The 22,782-nt window shown below is 38.8% G+C and overlaps 1 protein-coding gene across 12 annotated transcripts in view; it reads left to right on the top strand.

The window, feature by feature from the left end:
• The window catches only part of kcnq2a (potassium voltage-gated channel, KQT-like subfamily, member 2a), a 31,645-nt gene that overhangs the window by 4,955 nt on the left and 3,908 nt on the right, over positions 1–22,782 (top strand). For 2 of the 12 annotated variants that reach the window (XM_044212032.1, XM_044212035.1), the window contains exons 2-16: positions 8,023–8,113; positions 8,201–8,327; positions 8,748–8,923; positions 10,223–10,348; positions 10,529–10,639; positions 12,772–12,867; positions 12,988–13,082; positions 13,731–13,790; positions 15,191–15,220; positions 15,940–15,993; positions 16,855–17,060; positions 19,471–19,518; positions 19,803–19,820; positions 20,613–20,718; positions 22,066–22,197. In XM_044212032.1, coding sequence (XP_044067967.1) covers positions 8,023–8,113; positions 8,201–8,327; positions 8,748–8,923; positions 10,223–10,348; positions 10,529–10,639; positions 12,772–12,867; positions 12,988–13,082; positions 13,731–13,790; positions 15,191–15,220; positions 15,940–15,993; positions 16,855–17,060; positions 19,471–19,518; positions 19,803–19,820; positions 20,613–20,718; positions 22,066–22,197 — 1,476 coding nt within the window. Of the gene's footprint in view, positions 1–8,022; positions 8,114–8,200; positions 8,328–8,747; positions 8,924–10,222; positions 10,349–10,528; positions 10,640–12,771; positions 12,868–12,987; positions 13,083–13,730; positions 13,791–15,190; positions 15,221–15,939; positions 17,061–19,470; positions 19,519–19,802; positions 19,821–20,612; positions 20,719–22,065; positions 22,198–22,782 lie in introns of those variants that run through there. The other 10 variants (XM_044212033.1, XM_044212042.1, XM_044212034.1 and 7 more) reach the window with 7 other exon arrangements.

Here is a 22,782-nt window from a genome sequence, read left to right on the forward strand (position 1 = left end):
AGGTTTTAAAATGATCAATAGAATCTAAATTTACTTCTCAATTGTCAAGTGTTGCCTAGCATGTAGCATGGCTGAACACAATTTGGCCAGTCACTGATATAGCATAAAAGACATGGCACATTTTGTTCTTTTCTATTGTTTGAATATGTTTGAATTTCGCTTTTGTTTTTTTAATTGAATTGAATTTCTGTAATTTTACTACTGCTAGATCTGTCTCTGTATATACAGTATATACAGTATTATTGGGGTCTGTCCTGGAAGAGGGATCCATCCTCTGCTTTCTCCCTTATTTCCCTTTAAAGGGTTCTTTGTGTACTTTTTCCTTAGCCTAATCTATGGTCTAAGAATAGAGAGGTCAATTTGGCTCTATAAACAAAATTGTCTTGACTTCACATGATTGCCATATCTTTGGGGTCACATTTAATATCACACCAAATAAAAATTTCATCTACTTACACAAATTTTATTAACTATTAGTCTGATATGGATCTGCTGCTCCTCCAAGCTTGTCGTTTTTGCCACAATTCAAACCTGTACATTTTACATCTTATGCACATAAAAAATGCAAACTCACTTGCATATCTTTTTAATGGAACAGATTTTAACTGTGCTCGATTGCATTGCTTATAATGTTATTTACTGATACAGTGTTCATTTGGCAGACTGATCTAAAGCTACAAGAAACATTATTTTAGAGTGCAGGCTTGGTATATATTATTGTTCTTTTTCTTGGTAAATTTCTTCATTTGCAGAATACTTTTTATTTTGCACGTGAAATATACAAGAAATGATTTCTTTTTCCTAAATATGAAAACGCCTTCGGTATTTCCCAGTCATGGCTGCTGTAAATGTTGCTGTTGTGAATGTTGCATGCATTTCAATGTACCTCTGTGGCTCATAAAGAACACAATGACACCAGGTAGCTACACTAGGAGGGTCACTAGTGTATGTATTTACACAAGATGAGTGCCCCAGAAAGTCATCATCACCCTCAAACATCCCCTGAGGAGCCCACAGAGTGGACGCTGCAGTGCCGGCATATGGTCTTCACAGGCACTATTTGCTTAGTGAAAAATCATTTCTTCCTTATTTGCTCTCCTCGAGTTCGTCGCAGTCTAAATTTAGCGTGATGAGTATGTCTGGGTAGGCAATGTTGTGCTGAGCGGGGCAAATCAATGTTTCTTTATCTGCAACTCATGAGTAAATGCAGGCTTTTCTGCTTCCAACAACAGCCCCCTCAGCTAGATTGATCAATAGGCACATTCCTACCGATGTCGTCTGGACGTCTCTGGCAACAAGGGGATGTGTGTGTGTTGCTGCCCGTGGCTGTTTGTGGATGTGATTTTCACTATAAGTGGGATTTTATTGGGGACAGAGGTGGCAATCCAGATGAGATGACATAAAAATAGAGCTCTATGGTCGTGTGTGTTTGTGTATGTGCTGTGGTGTATGTGGTATCAGAATGTCACTTTATCCCTATAATTGAAATCCATCCCTCCATCTATCTAACTGATATAGAATCAGAAACAAGTGATCCTACTATTATTGGGCCAATAGAATGAAAAATATTTAGTAATAGTAATGTAATAATAAATATTTACCCTACTGGAAATTTTACAGTATTAAATGATTTTGGGTGCCTTTCTTTAAGATATTAACTGAAATGTTGCTCAAGTAATGAAAGGAGTAGTTCAACATTTTGGGATATACCCTTATTTGCTTTCTTGTAGAGAGTTAGATGAGAAGATTGATCGCACTCTCATGTTTTTATGCTAAAAACGCTACAGCCAGGAGATAGTTAGCTTATTAGCACCAATACTGGAGAAACAGCTTGCCTGGCTCTGTTCAAAGGTAAAATTCTCACCTACTAACACCTCTAAAACTCACTGAACACATTATATATTGTTTGTTTAATCCATACGAAAACCAACAAGTTATGGATTTAATTCGAGTTATGAGCCAGGTGAGCCAGGCTAGCTGTTTTTTTCCTGCCTCCAGTCTTAATGCTACGCTAAGCTAACCAGCTGCAAGGTGTACCTTTATATTTGGCATACAAACACGTGGTATCAGTCTTCTCATCTAAGAAAACAAAAAGGCATATTTCCCAAAATGTTAAACTATACATTGCAGTCAGACACTAAATTACATCTAGACATGCTTGTGTTGCCATACACATGAAAATAACATTCATTCATTTTGTGTATTTGACCATGTCTCCTACCCAGACTTTCTCATAACCATGAGCTGCAATGTGTATCCACAGACAGTATGATGGAGAGGTATAAATTAATCCTTGGAAGCTTCACTCTGCTGATAGTAAAGGGAAGGATAGACGAGTAGCTGTAGAAGCTAATTGTTTGACTGCTTTAGGAGGCAGGTTCTGTCCCTCTCCTTTATCAGCAAGTGTCCTCATTAGTAGGTACTGATGAGCTTGGCAAGGTCAGGAAAGTTGCATAAACTGATGTCTAATTAGACTTGCAGCCAGCCAGATTCTTTGTCTGGTTATACGTATTTAAGGAATAAAAGAGATCTGCTTTACCGCAATTTTAGAACACGTAGGAACCCTTTGGCATTTTGGTACTACATGGAGCTAATTACTGACAACTGATTTCTCATAGTGCATCTTTTGGATTAGCAAGCTATAGCAAACTGGCTACAAGTGATATCAATCATGTTGTTAAGGTATCAGCATGATTAATGTAGACTTCTGAATTCTGACCAGAAGTCATAAATATGGATGTGGTTCCGGTATACCTAAAAAATGTTGATCTTTAGATGTCAAGTCAATGTGACAAGTCAAAGTTGTGAAGAAGATGTGAAGTGTCTGACTCCTTAACTGACTGACCTTAATATGCCTCATGGCTACAGTGGAAAAGACAGGAACACCAGACATCTCAGGGTTGTCACAATACAATGTTTTTCCTTGACTTGGGAAAAGCAGGTGCCTAAATGGGAAGCATTTGATTCCCTTAGAGCTCAAAAAGCCTATTTCAGTGGATATATAAATGAAATTTAACAAAGTGTGCACACATGATTTGCGCCTTCACTCTGGCAGAAGGAGGTAACAGAGGGGATCATAAAGGCATCAAATGGGTGCTGTGGTAGGAAAATAGTTTGGACATGAGGTAATATAATTGTATATGTAGAAATGAATGGTTTCTGCCTTATCATTGTTAGGGCAATACATTCTCACTACCAACTCATCAAATATGGCCGCTTGGTCAGTGGCTGTATGCTTCAAACTATGACGCTGTAGGTACCCCTTATGGCGGGGACACACAGGACGCGGAAGTGCCGCGATGCACCGCGAAGCGTCCCGAAGCGCTGCCCGCTTCCTTTCGGCGCCCATGTTAACCAATTGGGCTGTTCAAACAGAGCGTGCCGTGGCTCGGAGTTCCGGGGTTGGCTTGCGCTCAGCAGTGATAGTTTCGGTGTCTGGTCTATTTTTTCCGTGTCCTGTGAGAGAATCTGGCAAGAATACGAACACACTGATAATCTATTATAAACGATATAAATTGATATTATATATGATATAGTGATCTGATTCTGATAAATAATATCCTATGCTTGCCAACCCTTTTGATTTCTCTGGCCCTCTCCCCACTTTTCTCCTGGAGTGATTTCCCCCCCCCCACACAATGGAATATCAAGATCTGCCCATCCACTATATTTATTTGAAATAGTATCACTGCTGTTTGTGATTGTGTTTTTTAAATTATGTACTCATTCCACATATTTGTCAGTTGTCTTTAAAGAGACACACTGTGTGTGTGTGCCCCTCCCCGCGGATCATCACACAAGGTGATCCTTTTAACTTGTTGCTGATGAAGCGACGCCCTGCAGAAACATATACAAAGCTTTAAGTTATAAATTCATGAGGTTATTATAAAGATCAGCTCTTTATTGTGATTTGAAAAGAGCAGAGGAACAGAATCGCTTGTTGATTGGCGCAGAGAAATGCGCTTCTGGTCTGAACAGCCAGGCTACTGCTCGCAAGAGAAATGACCTAGCGTGGCGCTTTGTGGCGCTTCTGCCTCCTGTGTGTCCCCGGCATTAGCGTCAGTTTTGCACAAGTAGGACTCTGGTCAAGTTAACAATAATAAATTTGCAATGTTCTGTTGGACTTTCAAAATAAAGCTTGCTGAGAAACATTTCGTCAGACATCGTAGAAAAGGTTTCAGTCGTAGTCATCTGGACACTGTTTTCAGAATCAAGACTGTTGTTTTCTGGCTGCACCTACCTCATCACTGTTAAGTACCTGATTAGCATATGATTGGCGTGACCAAGGTGTTAATACACTGTGATAGACTTGTGATAGAAGGCGTATTAACACCTTGGTCACGCCAATCATATGCTAATCAGGTACTTAACAGTGATGAGGTAGGTGCAGCCAGAAAACAATAGGCCTGATTACTGATTACTGGGCCATCTTGGAAATAATTAGGTCAGTTTCAGGTGAACTTGCTAATTAACAGATACTCAGGTAGATTCCTTCCTGAGGGCAGGGCTTATGTAACACAGAGTAGCTTAAATTTCTAGTTCCCGTCCCATTTTTTTCACAATTGAGAATGACTTCCGGATGGGAGCCGAAACGTCTTGATTCTGAAAACAGTGTCCAGATGACTACGACTGAAACCTTTTCTACGATAGAACACTCCTGGACGAATGAGGGACTACACCGTCTTATTTCGTCAGACATGTTTAACGTTGTGAAACTGTCACAGTTGGGATAGGTTTAGGCACCAGAACTACTTGGTTAGGTTTAAGAAAATATCATGGTTTGGGTTAATTTAAGTATGTTAGTTACATACTTAAAATAAGTATGTTACGTATGTAAGTTAAAAAGAACATTGACTATTGGTTTCACACGGGAAACGAACTGTGGTCTCCTGGGTGAAAGTCCTATGTTTGTACCTGTACTCGTCAAACAGTTGGTTTGAACTAAGATACCGCCTCTAATAATAGCCAATCATAGTTTAGGATAATGGGGTGACAGCTGGGGTGGCCAATCAGATGTGTCCAGGGGGACACGCCGCCCGTGTTTTGTCCTTTTATTCATAAAAATGAATACTGACCAGAAGTACAAGTTTTCTTCATCAGGTGCTAAAAAGAGAAAGAAAGGAATTCATGTTTTTTTCCATTCCTGGCATATATAGATGATATATTCCGACCACTGGTACAAGAGCAACTTATCAAAAAAAAAAAGACTGCAAAATTGAATGACCTAGAATATAAGAAAACTATACCTTGCTATAAATAATACTGTTGTTAATTTAAACTGACAAAATCTATACTCACTGTAATTCCAATATATGAGAGAAGTCTTTCAACAGCTTACATAGATTTAATAATCCAAACTATACTGACAAACTGCAGACATAAGGCAGCATGTAATAAAAGCTTTGTCAGTGCATGAAGAGCTCACTCTTACCAAACAAGCCTTGATTGCTATAGCCATCAATGATGTATGAGATGCCGCCAAAAACACACATATACTGTAGATGTAAGAAAGAATCACCTCAATCTAACCTCACAAAGCAAAATGTACAGAACTGGTGCGGCTACAGCTGAATGTGTTAAGAGCTTTTTGTTGGCATGTCTTTATGCCTCTGATGAAGAACAATACAGAATATCATATAGAATCAGCTTATCCATGGACTTTGCCATTGCTACATACCATAAATCTCTGCCGCTTCATTCTGATTGGCTGACAGCCAGGGGCTGTTGCCAAGAGTTTGATATGACCAAACAGAAACTGCAGCAGCAGAAAATGGATAGGTGAGCTGCAGTTAAGAGTTCAAATAAATTCTAGTAAAAAAAGTATCATTATTATCTAAAAACAGGGAGTCCAGGGAGGATTGATCCTTGATGATGATTGATGAGGGCTTGTTGAAGCATAATGGAAAGTAAAAGCTTATATGAACTTGCGTGCCAGGGTAGATCATGTGAAAAATCAGATGCTTTACATGTGTAGCCTGATTCACTCTGAATTTGTGGTAAAAGCTTCCTCGAAGGGAAGGTTCATGGGCAGACAATGGGCCCCCAGTAAACTATATCAGGATTAAGACAGGAAAGAAATGTACTGTAGTAACTAAAGAGCCAGACATTTTTCTCAGGAGTTCATGGAGATCAAAACTAAAAGGAGAGTGAATACTGGACTTACATTCATCAGGTGAAAGAAACACGACTTCAGATAAATGCTAAAGTTTCTCTGTGTCTGCTGGATGTGGAAATAGGTATTATTACTAGCATGTTAGCCATAACAATAACAATTACCATAATTGAACCTGATTATCGCAATCATCAGCCCACTTTCACCCTGACACCCTTCTGACAACTGGTTTCTGCATATGTATAAATTCTTGTTTCATAGCAAAAATGATAATTGTATCTCATACTGTATATTGGTAAATGACATCACTTACTGTAAGTGCAGTGTGAGCTTTGATGTGACATCACTTTAGTGTAGTGTGAGCTTTAATGTGTAGCACCTGATCTTGAGCTCAGGAGATACTTGCTGTCATTCCACAGTATCTCTACTATGATTAATGCTGGTTGCGCCTGTGTCTTAAAATCCTGCATTGTCCTAGTATTGGGTTTCATCAGGCACTCTCCATTAGCTCTGCTTTGGATTCCTTCCAGAAGATCTTTTCCAAAGAAAGTCCCTGAGGTCAGGCCCTGCTGTGCTTCTTCTTTGTCAAGTCACATGTTATCTTCCATCCAATAAAGCATTTCCCTGATGGTCTCAGCCAATCTTCTAAAGGTGTGGCTGCAGAACTTATTTTCTTCCAAACCCCTTTGATGTGCTGTCTACTTAAAACCATCTACCATCACTTTTCTGTTTTTATCTAAAAGAATCATTGGTTTTATTGAAACACCTCTGACGTTAATGCTCATCCTGTGTTGAAAAAGGTTAATATGATAAACAGGTTTTTGTTTTTCCGGTGAAGAGCTACTGACTGACACAGTCAGCAATGTCAGCAGCTGTTACTCCGTGTTCTACACTCACAATTTATTGTTCTGTACACTTGTGAGCAAACATGTTTGCATAGGGTCACTTTTCTTATATGACAGAATCAGATTAATTCAATTCATTCCGGGAAAATCAGTGTTCAAATGAGCATTCACCTTACCTAATTTTATCTGCTCACTTGCCTTCAGTTATTCTCTCAAGCTTTCTTTGTTATTTACTCACTAACTGACATATTTACTCATTCTAACTTGAGCTGCTGCTGTTGATGCAGTTTGGCTTGTTTCCACTAATAAAGGCACCACCCAGGCTCTGCAGCTCTAATTATTCATTCAGTCCCCAATTGTACCAGCTTTAGGAATTGATTAGCAGATGGCAATTGGTATTTATGGGACATTATACTATTGCAGCCATCACAACAGCTGAATATTAAATCCAATGTGGAAATATCTTCGGGTTGGTTCACCCCTAATGGTATCTAGCCATGCAGATAGTTTTGCTTTATTTTAGATTTTTTAAACTACTTTTTTTAAACCAAAGAAATAGTCCAAGTGATAACTGTTGACAGAGGTCTGTGGTTTATCCAGATGAACAGGGACACTGTTTCTGAAAGAGATGATGCTGTTAAGTTATTCAAATGTGATTTTTCAGTGCTAGTAACAATCAAAATGTCCATTCATCTGCCATTGTATTGGGGTAACAGCACAGTTTTCTGAGCCACAGCACATAGAACTAAAATATGCATATCTTTACCCATAACGCACATGGTGGTAGCCACCTGCTTGACACACCAAATTTGGATTTTGTGGTTTCACTGACAAGCATGGTAGTGAGCAGTAAACCCAGCTCCTCAGAAACCTTTCACTGAAATCCCAGATGCTATATATCCAAATATTTCTCCAGTCTGGGGTTATAAATCAACTGCCAACTGCTTCCCTGAATATATTGAAATTCCTACCTGCATCTAAAACAATATTTGACTAATTTAACAGCAACATACCTTAAAAAGAAAAATCAATAACAATTTTTTTACTGTTTCCTATCTCTTCCAGCTTCCTCTTGGTCTTCTCCTGTCTCATACTTTCAGTCTTTGCCACCATCAGAGAGTTCAAAAATAGCTCAGAGAGTGCCTTGTACATCCTGGTAGGTATAATTTTGTTTGCTGTAAACCTATACTCCATATACATTCATGTCAAAGTGTTAACTCCACAATTTTGGTTTGTTCCACAGGAAATTGTGACTATCGTGGTGTTTGGAGTGGAGTACATTGTAAGGATATGGGCTGCTGGCTGCTGCTGTCGATATAGAGGATGGAGAGGGAGGCTAAAATTTGCCAGAAAGCCTTTCTGTGTCATAGGTGAGAAAACAGGGTCGGCTTGTAGTTTGCTGGCTGTCATTTCTCTCACCTTGCTCTCTCAGAAGAACATAACACAGGCACATTACTGTGTTTTTCCATTCCTTCCATTTTCAAATGCTTTCCTGTGATTTTCAGCATAGTCTTTGCTTTGAGGTTATATTTAAGACAAGGTGAAAGTAAATTTCTAACCATAGAAAACTCAATAAAATTATGACACTTCTAATACTAGTTGCTAGCATGCCCCCTCCCCAAATTTTAAATCACAAGAAAAATGACCCTTATTGTGCACAGTAAAGTGTTGTTAATTCAATCTGATTTGATCAAAGATATACTATCTCTGGCTTCCCCTGCTTCCCAGCATGTGGAGAATACTATTTGTTTATTTATTTATACTAATTGTGTTTTGCTCTCTCTCTCCAGACATTATGGTGCTGATTGCCTCAGTATCTGTACTGGCAGCTGGATCTCAGGGCAATGTTTTTGCCACCTCAGCCATCAGGAGTCTGAGATTCCTGCAGATCCTGCGCATGCTGCGTATGGACCGCCGTGGAGGCACCTGGAAGCTGCTCGGATCTGTAGTTTATGCCCACAGCAAGGTGATCCTGACATCATTTCGTTATTTTTCTGTAGAGCTTCACTAGGAGTTGACCGCTCCTTTACTGAAGCACCTTCTCAATTTTGTGATTAGATGGTGGGTATTATGAGCCAGCCATATGTGGTGTTTAAAAACCATAGCTGACATGCACTGCAGTCAAATTAACTACAGTAAAATTGGCACAGGCAAGGAAGTCAGAGGTTTTTCAACCAAAACATTTGATAGTATAACAAAAAAGACCTGATATGATAAAAAATGTTATCTTAATAATGTATCTGAGTACTGTCCTTTACTGCCTCATCTTTGATGATGATTCCAGCATCTTTTTAGGAAAATAATTAACTGTAAATAAAACATTTAATTATTGTTTTACCAAGAAAACACGTAGAGGAAGTGAAAGCACTTTTTTCAGCCCTGAGTAATGTCTGTAGTCTTCCTCTCAGGCTGCATACAACCTCAACAACCTCCATAAATAAGCTAGGGAAGCCTGTCTGTTGCCTGAGAGGCTAAACCCAGGGCAGAAATATGATTTTGAAAAGTGAGGGGGACACTACCACCTTTATCTCTTTAGCAGTGCTCTCCTTCCCTGGAATCATGCCATCACCATGTTACTACATACATTTTGATGGCCTCTGGCCACATAAAGAAGTGAATTGTTAGCCAACAAGATGATCAGGTACAAATATAGGGTAAGAAGTTTTAGAACTCTGTACACATTTAAATCTAAGTCTGAGTCACTAGTATCCAAGTCTAAACCAGGTAAAGAGTGAAACTGAATTCCACTCTATGACTGACTTAAATAAAACACTTGAAAGTAAAAATGAAAATGTCATGGTAGACAACATCTTCACATGGGTTTTGAACCATGGGAGTTGAAGCTAAAAGCCCTTTATTTTCCACTGTGCTACTTCAGTGACGCATTATTTCATGTCTCTTCCAAGTAACTCTGTCATGGTGAGGAAACATATTTGTCTGTTTCATTTTAATGAGCTTTGAAATAGAATTATTTGCTTGCAATAATAAGCTGTGGAAAATGTGCAACTGTGTGTTTGTGTGTGATGTTATGAGAAGGAGATTGGGCGGGTGTGTAGAATGTGTGGAGTTGAGGGAAATAAAGACGGTTATGAAATACTTACTTGTAACAGAGGGCATACAACTCACATAATCATGTCCAATATTATTACAGAATGGCCATTTTTTATCAATTTACAGAGATTACATCACCACTTTGCAAGGCATCCTAGATGACACTTTATTACTTTAGATTCCCTGATGCTTATTGTATTGGTTTTCTCTATAGGAGCTCATCACAGCATGGTACATAGGCTTCCTGTGTCTTATCCTGGCGTCATTCCTGGTCTACTCTGTGGAAAAGGAGTCAAATGATGAGTTTGAGACCTATGCTGATGCTCTTTGGTGGGGACTGGTAAGAACAAAACTGAAAAACAAAAACAAATGTCTACAAAATCTACTTTACAGTTTTGAGAATCACAAAATTCTCTGATGTTATGATACTAATTTTATTTCCAGTTTCCCCCCACTTCTATTACCAAATATCTACAACCTGTACCACACCTGTAGTAACTTTGATGTATCTTTTCACCAGATCACTCTCACCACCATTGGTTATGGTGATAAGGTTCCCAAAACCTGGAATGGACGCTTGCTGGCAGCCACATTCAGCATGATCGGGGTGGCCTTCTTTGCACTTCCTGCTGTAAGTATGAGGGCTCGTCAGGAGTACTTTGAACCCAGTGTCGTTATGCAAAAGAGTAAGCTGAAAGTGCTGATTTTCAAGAGCCTCATTTGTGTTCATTTAGTGTCTATCCATCATGGTGTTAAGCGCTCATCAATGTGGTGTTACTGCTCTGCACCTCCCTAAGAAACGATGTGTTCAATTCTATGACGTGTTCTTCCTTGGATTTTCTTTTGATTAAGTTTTTGAATTGAATTTGAATGTCTCTCTTTGTCTGCTCTGTTTATCGCATCTCATGCTAACTACTCAGTTTTCCTTTTGTTTATAACAAACAGAACATTAAACACATCACTTTTTAGACCCATCAGACTGACTATTTGGACGAGCAGATGTAAAACTGGAAATTAATTGAATATACCTAGTTTGGATTATATCATTGTCATTGGTCTATGCTCAAGAGTAGCACATTCATGCTAATTTATATTAAACATAGCAGATTATTTCTTTAAAGCTGCACTAATCGATATTCTTATGTTATCACTGGATCAAATGACTATGTAAAACATGTTGCTCATAGTGATGAACCAACAGAGAATTTTGTGTTTAGCTCTCTGGAGCGTTTTAGCATCTTTCAGCTCATTGTTTTAGTTTTAAGTTTTAGTGTTTTAGTTTTGCAATGTTTTTGATTTGGTTCAGGCTACATCCACACTATTACGTTTTCGTTTTAAAATGGCATTAGAAAACAACATGTAGCCTCAGTCTCACTGCTCTTATTTCCAGCAGGCATCTGTTTTCAGCGAAAAAGCTCAGATGAACCCACTGTACACTACCTGCCCAGCACCAAACAGTAGACAGAAAAAGTTAGCAACTAGTTAGTGAACATAGTGGAGCATTTAGCAGCTAAAGAGGTTTTTTCCTCAGGAGTTTGAGAGACCAAAATGGAACTAAAAGGAGAGTCAATATTGGACTTACATTCATCAGGTCACCAGAAACACGACTCCAAATGCTAATGCTAATGTTGCTTCATGTTTGCTGGATGTGTAAATAGGAAACTATTGGCTAAGCTAGCACAATATCAAGTTTATAAGTTAACGTGTCAGTGTTGTCACAGGTTGCTGCGCTGCCACCAAGTGGCCAAAAAAATAAATAAAACATTAATGCTGCTTGAAAATTTAGGACTTAAGTTATTATTTGTAACAAATAAACCAGTGAAGAATGAAAATTAAGTTATTGCATTTAACTTTTTTTGGTCCTTATAATAGACAAGTGCTCAGTAAAGAAGTACAGCAGTAATAGACCTTCTTCACAGCTGACATTTTGAGTTGTCATAGCAAGAAAAGTACAGGTGGAACCAATATTAGTAACGATCATGTCTCAGTGAACCAGCATACACAATACCAGGGCCCTGGACCTGTAACACCTAAATAGAATGCACCCATTGTTAATGTTGATTACACCTGTGTCTCCCTGTTCTGAAATGTCTGCTGTGAAAAACATATATATATTTTGGAAAAGGATGTGCAATACTTTATATGGTATTGTGCACCTCAGCCACCTAGCACAAAGCACTCTAAGTGAGCCAGTCACTTTTATAGTTATATTACTTTTGTCGTCTGTGGTACTTGGACTGCAAAAATAAACTAAAAGCTTCCTCTGAATCCACAAAAACTCTGCTTTCTCCCCTTTACATTCAGAAAGCTCTCATCTTATGCTGTTGTAATTCTAGTTACTGATGTATTTGTCAGTTGCTGTCAAATGTTCTTTGTTTCACCAGAGGTTTGAAGATGTCAGACTCAGCAGTAAGCTCTGAGTAAGCAGCTAAGACCTCTATCATACAGAAAAAAACTGTGGATTGCTGTATCAGCACTCACTTAACAGGAAACAGTTCATACTTGCCATATTGACTTCTGATTTATGTGGATTAAATTTTCTCTCACTTTTCTATTACATCGAGGCTTTGCAGACATGTTAAAGTCTGTGATATTATGTATTTACTATATTTTTTTGTTGGTTTTGTTTAATTGTGGAAGGGTTCAACAAGGTGTTGGAAGGGACAGCTTGCTGCTGTTGCAATTCCAACTCCTGACCAGTAGAGGTCAGTAAAGGTCATTGATCACTTTATGGGCTCTCTGTGTCACTCTGAATCTGTATAGGGCATCCTGGGTTCTGGCTTTGCCCTCAAAGTCCAAGAGCAACACAGGCAGAAACATTTTGAGAAGAGACGCAACCCTGCTGCAGGCCTCATCCAGGTATGCGTCTAAGAAAAACTGTGTGATAATAACACCATGTACAGATTTATCAAACAGAGATAATCTCTGTTTTGTGCTCCTGACAAAAAGGTAAAAATACTTTTTAATTTCTCCATCCAGGCTGCTTGGAGGTTTTATGCTACCAACCTTTCCCGTACAGATCTGCTGTGCACTTGGGATTTTTACGAGCAAACTGTAGCTGTTCCAATGTACAGGTAAGTCATAAAAGTGTCTGAATAATGTTGTACATTATTTAGCATTTTCAGTAAATATGATGTTTTCCCATATCACATTCTGCCATATCTTTTAAAACTGGGAACCTAAGTGGAAAACTGAACCTACAGAGTATCCTCATCTTATTGTATTCCAAATTCCCTTGTTGAATCAGATACTACTGTCTCTTTTGATGAATCACACACTGGTGTGACTTTTCACTTTCTGCTTTAATAAGGGTAATTTTACAGTGGATGAGCCTGGTGTCTTGGCAGTGACACCAGAACCTCTCTGAAATGTTGTTCAAAAGGCAAACACTGCCAGTGGCTACTTAAATTAACCACCTATATTGCTGTCCAGTATGTTTTATGAATCAGCAAATAAGCTGCCATGCTTGACTTTCACAATGCAGATTTCTGTCTTTTTATTCGTCTAGAAGTAGAAGATCTCTGCTTGTCTGATTTGGAAATTGCTTCGTGTTCGGTTTCATTCCAGTAGTAATTTGAGGTGAAAAGGTGATGACCAGCAGAATAGATAACTGCCAAGCTAAATGGAATTAGCTTTAAAATGCCCAACAGCGAGCTTTAACCTTTCAACAGTTGGTGAAACTGTCTTGACAGAATGACACAATGCTCTTTGTCTTTTCCCAGACTTATTCCACCTCTAAATCAGCTGGACTTGCTGAGGAATCTGAAGGGCAAGTCATTCAGGTATAAACATGACAGTAAGAGTGGCAAAGCTGATGATGATGATCTCATGATGACGAGGATACCAGGATGCTGATAATGGGAATAACAATGATGATAATAATGATTATTAACGCTGAAGCAATAATCTTGAAATAGAAAAGAGATCTTTGAAAAAAAGAATTTGCTATCCATGTTAAAGATACACTAATCAATATTATATTAACAAGGCTCAAATAACTATGTGTAATGTGTAAGGGCTCAGTTGTAGAAACAAACCCACAGAAAATTATCACTCAACAAGCAGGAGGCAGCTATTTTCAGTGACAAAGCTCTGATAAACCCACTGTATGGTACCTGTTCGGGACCAAACGGCAGACAGACAAAGTTGGCGGCACAGGAAGTACTGGTAAAATAATCTCTTGTTAGGTCTAGGGGACTTAATTATCACTGAGCCTTTTGACTGTACCAGCTACTAAGAGGCAATAACATAAACTGAATGCCTCGATCACCAATAACAAGAAAAGGATGCAGGCCTTAGGCCCCTGAACCCCAGCATGCTCGGCCTGCTTTCCATAGTCGCTCCACTCTTCCCCCGCGGGCCTCTTGCACTTGCAGCGTGGTTGGGCCAGCTCGCTTCGGTCCTCTTCTTGTGTTGCCAACCGTGCATTGAGCTTGTTGTTGGCCTCAGTTAATTAAGGTTAACAAATAGACACGGACAGAAACTAAACCAAAATACTTCAGGGATGAAGGCTATCATTCATTGTCTATCACTGTCTCAACATGGTCTCCACTTGTCTTTTTCTGCTCTTTCTCTCCTTTGCCTTCAGATTGACTGATATTACGTAAAACCCACCTTCTTGAGATTGGCAACCAATTTCCAAGAGATCAAAAAACTCTCCAAGAGACCAAAAAACTGATTAATGTAGCTTTAAAGCGGCTATAATCAACATTTTTTATAGTAACAATTGATCAAATATATATGTATAATGTGAAAGGGGTCGCTCATTGTGACAAACCCATAAAGAATTATCACCTGACTCTGCAGTTCCTCTCAACTCTACAGAGCTCTATAGTGTCTTTCTTTATTTTGGTTTTCGGGCCAGCCTCGGCCCGCAACTCTGATTAAAACGTCAGACAGACAAAGTTAGTGACTAGCTTTTGAACATAGTGTAGCATTTAGCTGTGAAAGAGCCAGGTATTTCTCAAAAGCTAGTGGAGACCAAAAACAGAGCTAAAAGAGACTGAATATTGTGCTTACATTCATTAGATGGACACAAACTTAACTTCAGATGAAGTGACTCTCAATTCTACACATTACATTGTATGTCATACATCAACATTGCTCCATGTTGATTGCGACATACAGTGTGATACATGACTGACTTGCACTGTGTAACAGTTGGTGTCTTCTCTCCTCACAGGAAGGAGTCTCAAACAGAAACCTCTCCCAGGTCTGTGATCTGATTGGTTTTTTACCTCTCTTCACCTCCCTTTGGCTTCTCTTCAATTCCGCTCTTAGCTGCTGCTGAGGCACTCTTCTTGGGGGAGTGTGTGTACAGTATATCTGTGTGTGTGTGTGTTTGTATGTTGGGGGTTATTGTAAGTCCTGCGTGTCAGACATGGACATGGCTGTGCGTTAATGCCTCCTTCAAGAACGGTCATGCTGCATTTGCTCACATGGTGCACAAAGATCAACTCACTCTGGCCTCACTCCCAACTTGCAGCTTTATTAAATATTCCCCAATAAGCTGTTCTTTGATACTCTAGCTTTCAGCATCACCTCTGGAAAAAGTGATTTTGAACACTTAAGAGCCTTGCTTAAGCCTTGACACTGTTTTTGACAAAAGAAACAAGTGTAATTATTGACAATGTAGTAACACTTTATCATGACTTAGTCCTTTATAATCCATTTGCATATTTTGTGTTGTACTATGATATGAAAAATCTGCCCTAAAACATCATTAGAAAGATACTGGCAGGCATTAAATTCATTCCATACATGGAAAAAGTCTTAATTTATGATATCATGGACAAGCAGGTTGCAAATGAATTATGAATTATAGTTACAATAAAGTGTTACTGGCATCACAGTATGGCACACACTGCTGTTTTTGTGACTGTATCCACTGCTATTTTATCTTTTTGTCTCTTTTACTGCCCACCACTCCAGTAATGAAAATGCACACAAAGACAGACTTTGCGGGTGCTGTCCAAGAACTATTAGGTATAGTTGCAACACAGATACTAACATCTGCACTGCAAGTCTGTGTGTCTCCTTCCATTCCTACCTCTGTTCCTCTTCGTCTTTAAACACAAGCAAAGGTAGAGAAATCACAGAATAAGGACTTTTCTTAGATATGTCACTTAGTGAACGATAAACTCTGACTAGTTTACTTTTTTTAGTGTAGTTCAGTCAATGATGTCTACATGACACGCTTAAAATAAACACAAGAGCTAACCTGCTAACACCTTTTACCTTTTTCTCTGAAAAATATATACATCTTTGTTTACCACCCTGTCACAGTTGATTTATTGTTTCTGTTTAGTAATGTCTTTATGCAGTTGTTTTGCTTGCTGCCTTTTTTTTGCCTAAACAGCACCTCTGTTCAGCAGGCAAGGTGCATATTGCTGAGTACCTAACAATGCGTTTCCTTTGACCGATTCCTGTGTATCAGGCGGAGCATACTGTACAGTATGATGGTGAATTATTTTGCATGATTTGTGTTTACTTTTTGCATAGAGTGAGACCACAGCTCTTCTTTTTGAGACGTGCAGTGTCACTTTGCTTCCCATGCATGCTTGCTTGTAGCTTCCTGCTGCTTGCCTGACCTACTGAATGCTCCACTATGTTCGTATATGGACATGGCTCCTTCTGCTGTAGGACATTGCCCATTTTGCGTTTCTGCTGAGGTAAGATTTATTATCACATCAGTGCTGAATTCGACAAATTCCCAAGATTACACTTAAAACAAGAAAGCAATAGGATAAAGACATTTAGTTGCAGATAGTTATTTAATTTCATTTGATGATGCTGTAAAAAACATAAATTTGTTACATTTCCCTTCTCATTACTTGCTCTCTGTAGTCGAAAGGCCAGCCTGAAGGACAAGGTGTTCCCTAGTCCTTCCAAGGCTCCCGTGGCCAAGGGGAAGGCCCTGTCTCCGGGGGCAGAGGACGGGGCCGAGGCGAGTCCCAGCAAAGTCGCCAAGAGCTGGAGCTTCACTGAGAAGAACCGAGGGCCAAAGCACGCCTTCAGAGTCCGGGGCAGCACCTCACGCCAAAACTCAGAGGGTGAGGGAACTATAGCCAGTACAGAATAACATATGACCAGATTAAAAAGGAGTGTTGACACATATGGACTCTTGAAGGACAGTGCCACTACCACTACTTTTGTTTTAGGAATAACGTCTAGCCAATTGTTCATAGTAAAATGAATGATCCATTTGCTCTATAATTGTATTTATGTTAAGGTGGAAAGTCTGAAACAGCATTTAAACCATCATGAAACACTAAACTCTGTAAAGAAACTCAGACTGCTATTTAAGGGAGGTTTGCAGCTTTTTAAAGGAATCGCTCGACATTTTGGGAAATATGCTTATTAGCTTTCTGGCCGAGAGTTAGAGCATTTACCACTCATGTCTGTATGGGAAATATAAAGCTACATCCAGGAGCTTAGCTTAGCATAGAGACTGGAAGCAGAGGTAACTAGCATGGCTCTGTCCAAAGGTAAGAAAATCCACCTACCAGCACCTGTAAAGCTCACAAATTAACATGTTACATCTTGTCTGTACAAAACCTGAGGTGTAACAACACTAAGAGTCTACAGCCATATAGTCACTCTGTGAGCTGTACTAAGGCACAGTGTTGCTTTGAGCTAAATGCTAACTTCAGCATACTAACATTCTCCCTGTGACGTGCTGATGTTTAACAGGTATATTATTTACCATGTTCACCATCTTGGTTTCGTGTGTTGGCATGCAAACGTAGCACTAAACACACAAGTACAGCTGAGACACGTGTCATTAGTTTTACAGATATTTGGTCATAAACTAAAATATTGGACACATTAACTATAACTTAACTATGTGGAAAAGGAAGGGATCATCAAAGTTGTTACAATTCATTCTGAGGGGGACATGACTGTCTGAACCAAATTTCATCACAATCCGTCCAATAGTTCCAACAGACAATCGAAATTTCACTCAAAACCACTAATGTCAACCTCATGCCTCAAAGAAAACTCTGGGATCATAAAAGTCAATAGTATACATTGTCTGGGTAGTAGATGTTGAGATATTTCACAGGATAAAGGAAAAAGTCAGGGGATCACCAAAGTGCTTTGCAATTATTCTTTGAGGACCATTAAAATCCGTACCAAATTTTGTGGCACTCCATCCAGTAGTTGTTGAGATATTTCAGTCTGGACCAAAGTGGTGGACCGACAGACCGACATTGTGATCCCTAGAGCCACACTGCTGGTATCGACAAGTTAGACAAGTTGTGGTTTTTATGGGTTTTATGCACACTGCTCAGTTTTTGTACAGATTAAAAACAAACATGATTTAATTCTTACTGCCAGTATTTATACTAAGATAATTGCCTGCTTGCCACAACTTCATATTTAGGGTAGCATGTAAGTGGTATCTGTGGGACCTAAGGATAGAGGGTGTCGCATGCTGTGCAAATTGTAAAGCCCTTTGAGGCAAAATTGTGATTTGTGATTTTGGGCCATAGAAATAAAAGTGATTTGACTTGACTTGACTGTCAATCTTCTCATCTTATATCCCAGCAAGAAAGCGAGTAATGCCAAAAATGTTGAACTGTTCCTTTAAGCCAATATGACCCGCTCCATGTTAAATTGTTGAGAAATTGGGATCCTTTACAGTGTTTCAAATTAGAAATTTGAAAACAATTTAATGAAAATGAAAATAAAATTGCATTATTGTTTTACTGGCAGTTTTCAAGTATGGTCAGAAAGAACCCGCTAATATATCTTGTAGTGCACACAACAAGCCTTCATGAAAGGCAAACATATGTCCATATCCAACATATTGGTCTAATCTTAGTGGAGGCATGAAATCTAATCTTAGTTTAAACATTTCCATCATTAATGCTGTTTTTCAAAATCTAATCTGTTGGTATTTAGATCACAAGTTACTGTTTATTAATAAAACCGTATCCAGTAGCTTACTTGACTATTGTTCACATTGTTGACACTGAGTCTTTCCACAGTTATGAATTTAGTTGATGTGGAAGGATATACATCACAGAGCTCTCAAAAGCCAGGCAAGATGTGTGTTTTTAGAAGGAGGGTGTTAATGGCACTTAATTAATTGCAATTGAGCCTCTTTAAGATGCAGTCATTCTGCAGACTGTGCAGTAATTGTCATGCAGGTAATGTTGCTATATAGTTTATCCTGCATGTATTTATACATATGAGGAGGACAGGGAGATTTTCTTGACACACTAAAGCCAACATTTCAACATTGTGCTGGGGAGACAGAGGTCCGTTGGTTTGGATGTTGTGTCCAGCCATCATTTATTGCTAGACAGCCCAACTGCATCCATATGCCATCCAGGTCACTGTATCACTATCAACAAATATACTTCTCCTCTTCACCATTTCTTTGCCTTTTTGTTAAACAATTTGTATCAATTCTCATTAGTTGTTTTTCTTCTTCCGCTTCATGGCATGTTAAAGTGCTGATTGAAATGCAGGACGAAGACTTTGGACTGAAGAGTTCTCCAGGTTAGACAAGTCATTATGACATGTCTTCAATTAAGACTGTAATATACTCTGTAATGTCTAGATTAATATTTTACCATATATATGTTATATAAAGCTTTATAATATATGCAGTTTGTTAAGCATACATATAAGAGAAGAGAGACAAATGCTTTCAAACATGAACCAGAAACCATTCAGTGGACTCCACAAGTTCCCATGTTTGGAATTGATTTGTCTGCCATAGTCATCCTGCTAGAATCCATAACAGATCTTTTTCCATGTCTCTCCTCTCTCTCTTTTTGCAGCAATTGAAGGTTTAATAAGTAAGACATCGGTATATTTTGTTGGTTGGCTTCTTTGGGGGAAATAATCGAAAGACAAGTCAGCTTCACTGGTCTGAGAAACCTGCATGCTGAAATCTGCTGAGATTTGTTCACTTGACATGAACCCTTTTTATTTCGATTTTTTTCTGAGCTCCCCTTCCCGAAAACTAAAGACTGAAGCATGATACTAGCTGAGAATAAGCATGTAATGATTTAACTATTTATTAGGATTCTACGAACTCCATACTAATGATTATAGTATTTATTTCACAGTAGTGGTAGGCGAAGTTAATAGTGGGTTCAAGTCAAGTGGTGCCAAGATAATCCAAAACTGACCCAGAGACATAATGCCCAAAAGACCCGCTTTACATTGCATGAAGAGACCTCACTTTCCCTACCAGATTCTCATCTAATTTTTGATTAGCAGTGATTGGGCCTTGACACCTTTGCCTTATGCAATATGCTTCAAAATCCATAGATTAGCCTCCTGACTAAAACTAAACATGCTAGTTACAAGGCTAATCTAAACTGTAATTGGTGGTGGGAAGAGAGTACTTGTTGTTAAAGGTTTATTCCATCAGCACTATCCTTCAATTCTGCACCAAGTCTTTTTTTTGTTGTTCCACAAAGCCCACTCACTACGCTCACAAACTGGCTTGAAACCAACTTCATAATTGAATTTTGCACCTTTAAAGCTAAAAGCAACAGCTCTGCTTTGCATCTGCTGTGGACACTGGTCATGTGGAAGCAGATTAAATATTCTTTAAGAGTGTCCTTGTCTTTGCTCTGTAGAGGCGAGCCTTCCAGGAGAGGAAATTGGGGACGATAAGAGCTGCCACTGTGAGTTTCTCACTCAAGAATTGCCACCAGGCTTGAGGGTTACAATAAGGGCAATCTGGTAAGGATTCGCTTTCATACCCAATTATAATGGTTCTGCAATGTTTATTTCACCCATGGAGACAAAATAGGCAATTATGGTTTGTGTTTATGTCTTTTCCTGTACTTTGTGGTCATATATGGTGCTTGCTTTACTAGCTCTGATAGCATTTAAAGAATAATTCCAGTTAGGTTAGGTTTTACTTTTGGCCATCAGTCCTATCAGTAATAATAACATTGTTCTTAAAAAGTTAATTGCTGAGATCTTGGAACACAGTGACATCACTAAAAAGAAGTCTGATGGGGCAAGAAACACGAGCTGTCATACAGTCAGACAGATTTAAAACAAATGTCCAAGTCAAACTATTCTAAAAGAGAAAATTAATATGATCTGTAATCTTCTGTTTCAACTTTGACCTACTGATTTTACTGTAGCTGTATGTGCACTATTTTCCTGTGCAATGATAGATTGGATTGGGAGCACTCACTTTCAGTTTTACCTCCAAATAAAGTGGTTGGATCTAATCTGGCTAGGTTGTTTAAAACCAGTCTGGTCATCTGATTACTTGTGTTTCTCGCCCTGTTGGACTTTGCTATAGTGATGTCACCGTGTTTCCAGATTTCAACAAATGACTTTGGTGAGTTCAATGTTATTATAACCAACAGAAAGGATGGCTAAAATTATGAAAATAAGTCTGAGCATAAAAATTCTTTATTGACCTTGGAAATAGTAGATTGACGAAATAATCTCAACTCAAGGTCCACTTAGGTTTTTCCAGAGTATTAAACCACATCTTACAGTATTCATCAGTGGGTGGAGTTTGCTCCGTTGTCATGGAGTTGCCCATATACGACCACCTGTTATCGCCTGGCCAAAGTTCTATACTTAGGTCACTTGATGACAAGTGAGCCAACTCCACCTGCTAATGAAGACCGTGAGATGCGGTGGAAAAAGCTAGTAAGTGGGCCGTGAGTTACGAGTATTTTGTCAAACCATGAAGTGATGAAGTTATAATGAATTACCCTTTAGGAAAGAAAACCGTTTTCCGGATCTACTGTGTCAAATTGTTATAATAGGCCTTTTTAACGAAATACATTTTGACATATCACAGTAGGAAAAGCACAGGTATAAATATAAAAAATTAATGATGGCTGAATTCTATTTAGCTGCTTCAGTTTCAGGGTCCTACTATTGTTCATGCTGGCTCACTGTCACACTGTCGCACTGTCATGGCTTACTGGTACACTTGAATAGAACTGAGCTGCCATTAATGTTATTAGTAACACCTGTGCTTTTCCAACAAGTCAAAATGTCTGCTATGAAAAAGGCCTACTCATGTACTCGTGAAAATAATGTGTCCTCCCTCAGCATCATGAAGTTTCTGGTGTCAAAGAGGAGGTTCAAAGAGAGCTTGCGGCCTTATGATGTCATGGATGTGATCGAGCAGTACTCTGCAGGTCACCTGGACATGTTGTCTCGCATTAAGAACCTGCAGTCCAGGCAAGTGCACATTTACTATACAGTATTTTTGCACCAGTTTAAATCTGACCCACACTCATTTTCAGGTTGTCAGGTTGATTGAATAACCTGTCCCACTGTCACTTTCACTGTAAGCCTAAATGTCAGGATGGATATGGAGGATACATGGAGCATTTTCAGAGTTATTTCTTTAGTTCAATAATTAGTTTATACATACATACATAATTAGTAATACAGTGTTTGTGGTGTCTTTGGATACACACATGTTGTGACACACAAGTCATTGATTTGCCTGTTTCATTTGTCCAATTACATGTGTTGTATTCAGATCTCGGTTTTATCTATAACCTTTATACTTCAAAATATGATTCACTCCCTCAGCTTTGAGTGCGTCACAAATTAATTTTAGATATAACATTGATGTATAACTCACATTGTTTTCTGTATCAGTTTTACCTTATGCAAATTAGCTCCTAATATTTTGATCCCCGAAAGGTCTAACATGTAGAATAAATATATTCCAACAGTGAAATACATGCATTTTTCATCCACAAAGCAAGCCAGACTCACCGTATGTCTTGTGTGTGTGGAATATATTGAAACTTG

This window comes from Siniperca chuatsi, linkage group LG10, assembly GCF_020085105.1.
Source record: "Siniperca chuatsi isolate FFG_IHB_CAS linkage group LG10, ASM2008510v1, whole genome shotgun sequence".
NCBI classification, from domain to species: domain Eukaryota; kingdom Metazoa; phylum Chordata; class Actinopteri; order Centrarchiformes; family Sinipercidae; genus Siniperca; species Siniperca chuatsi.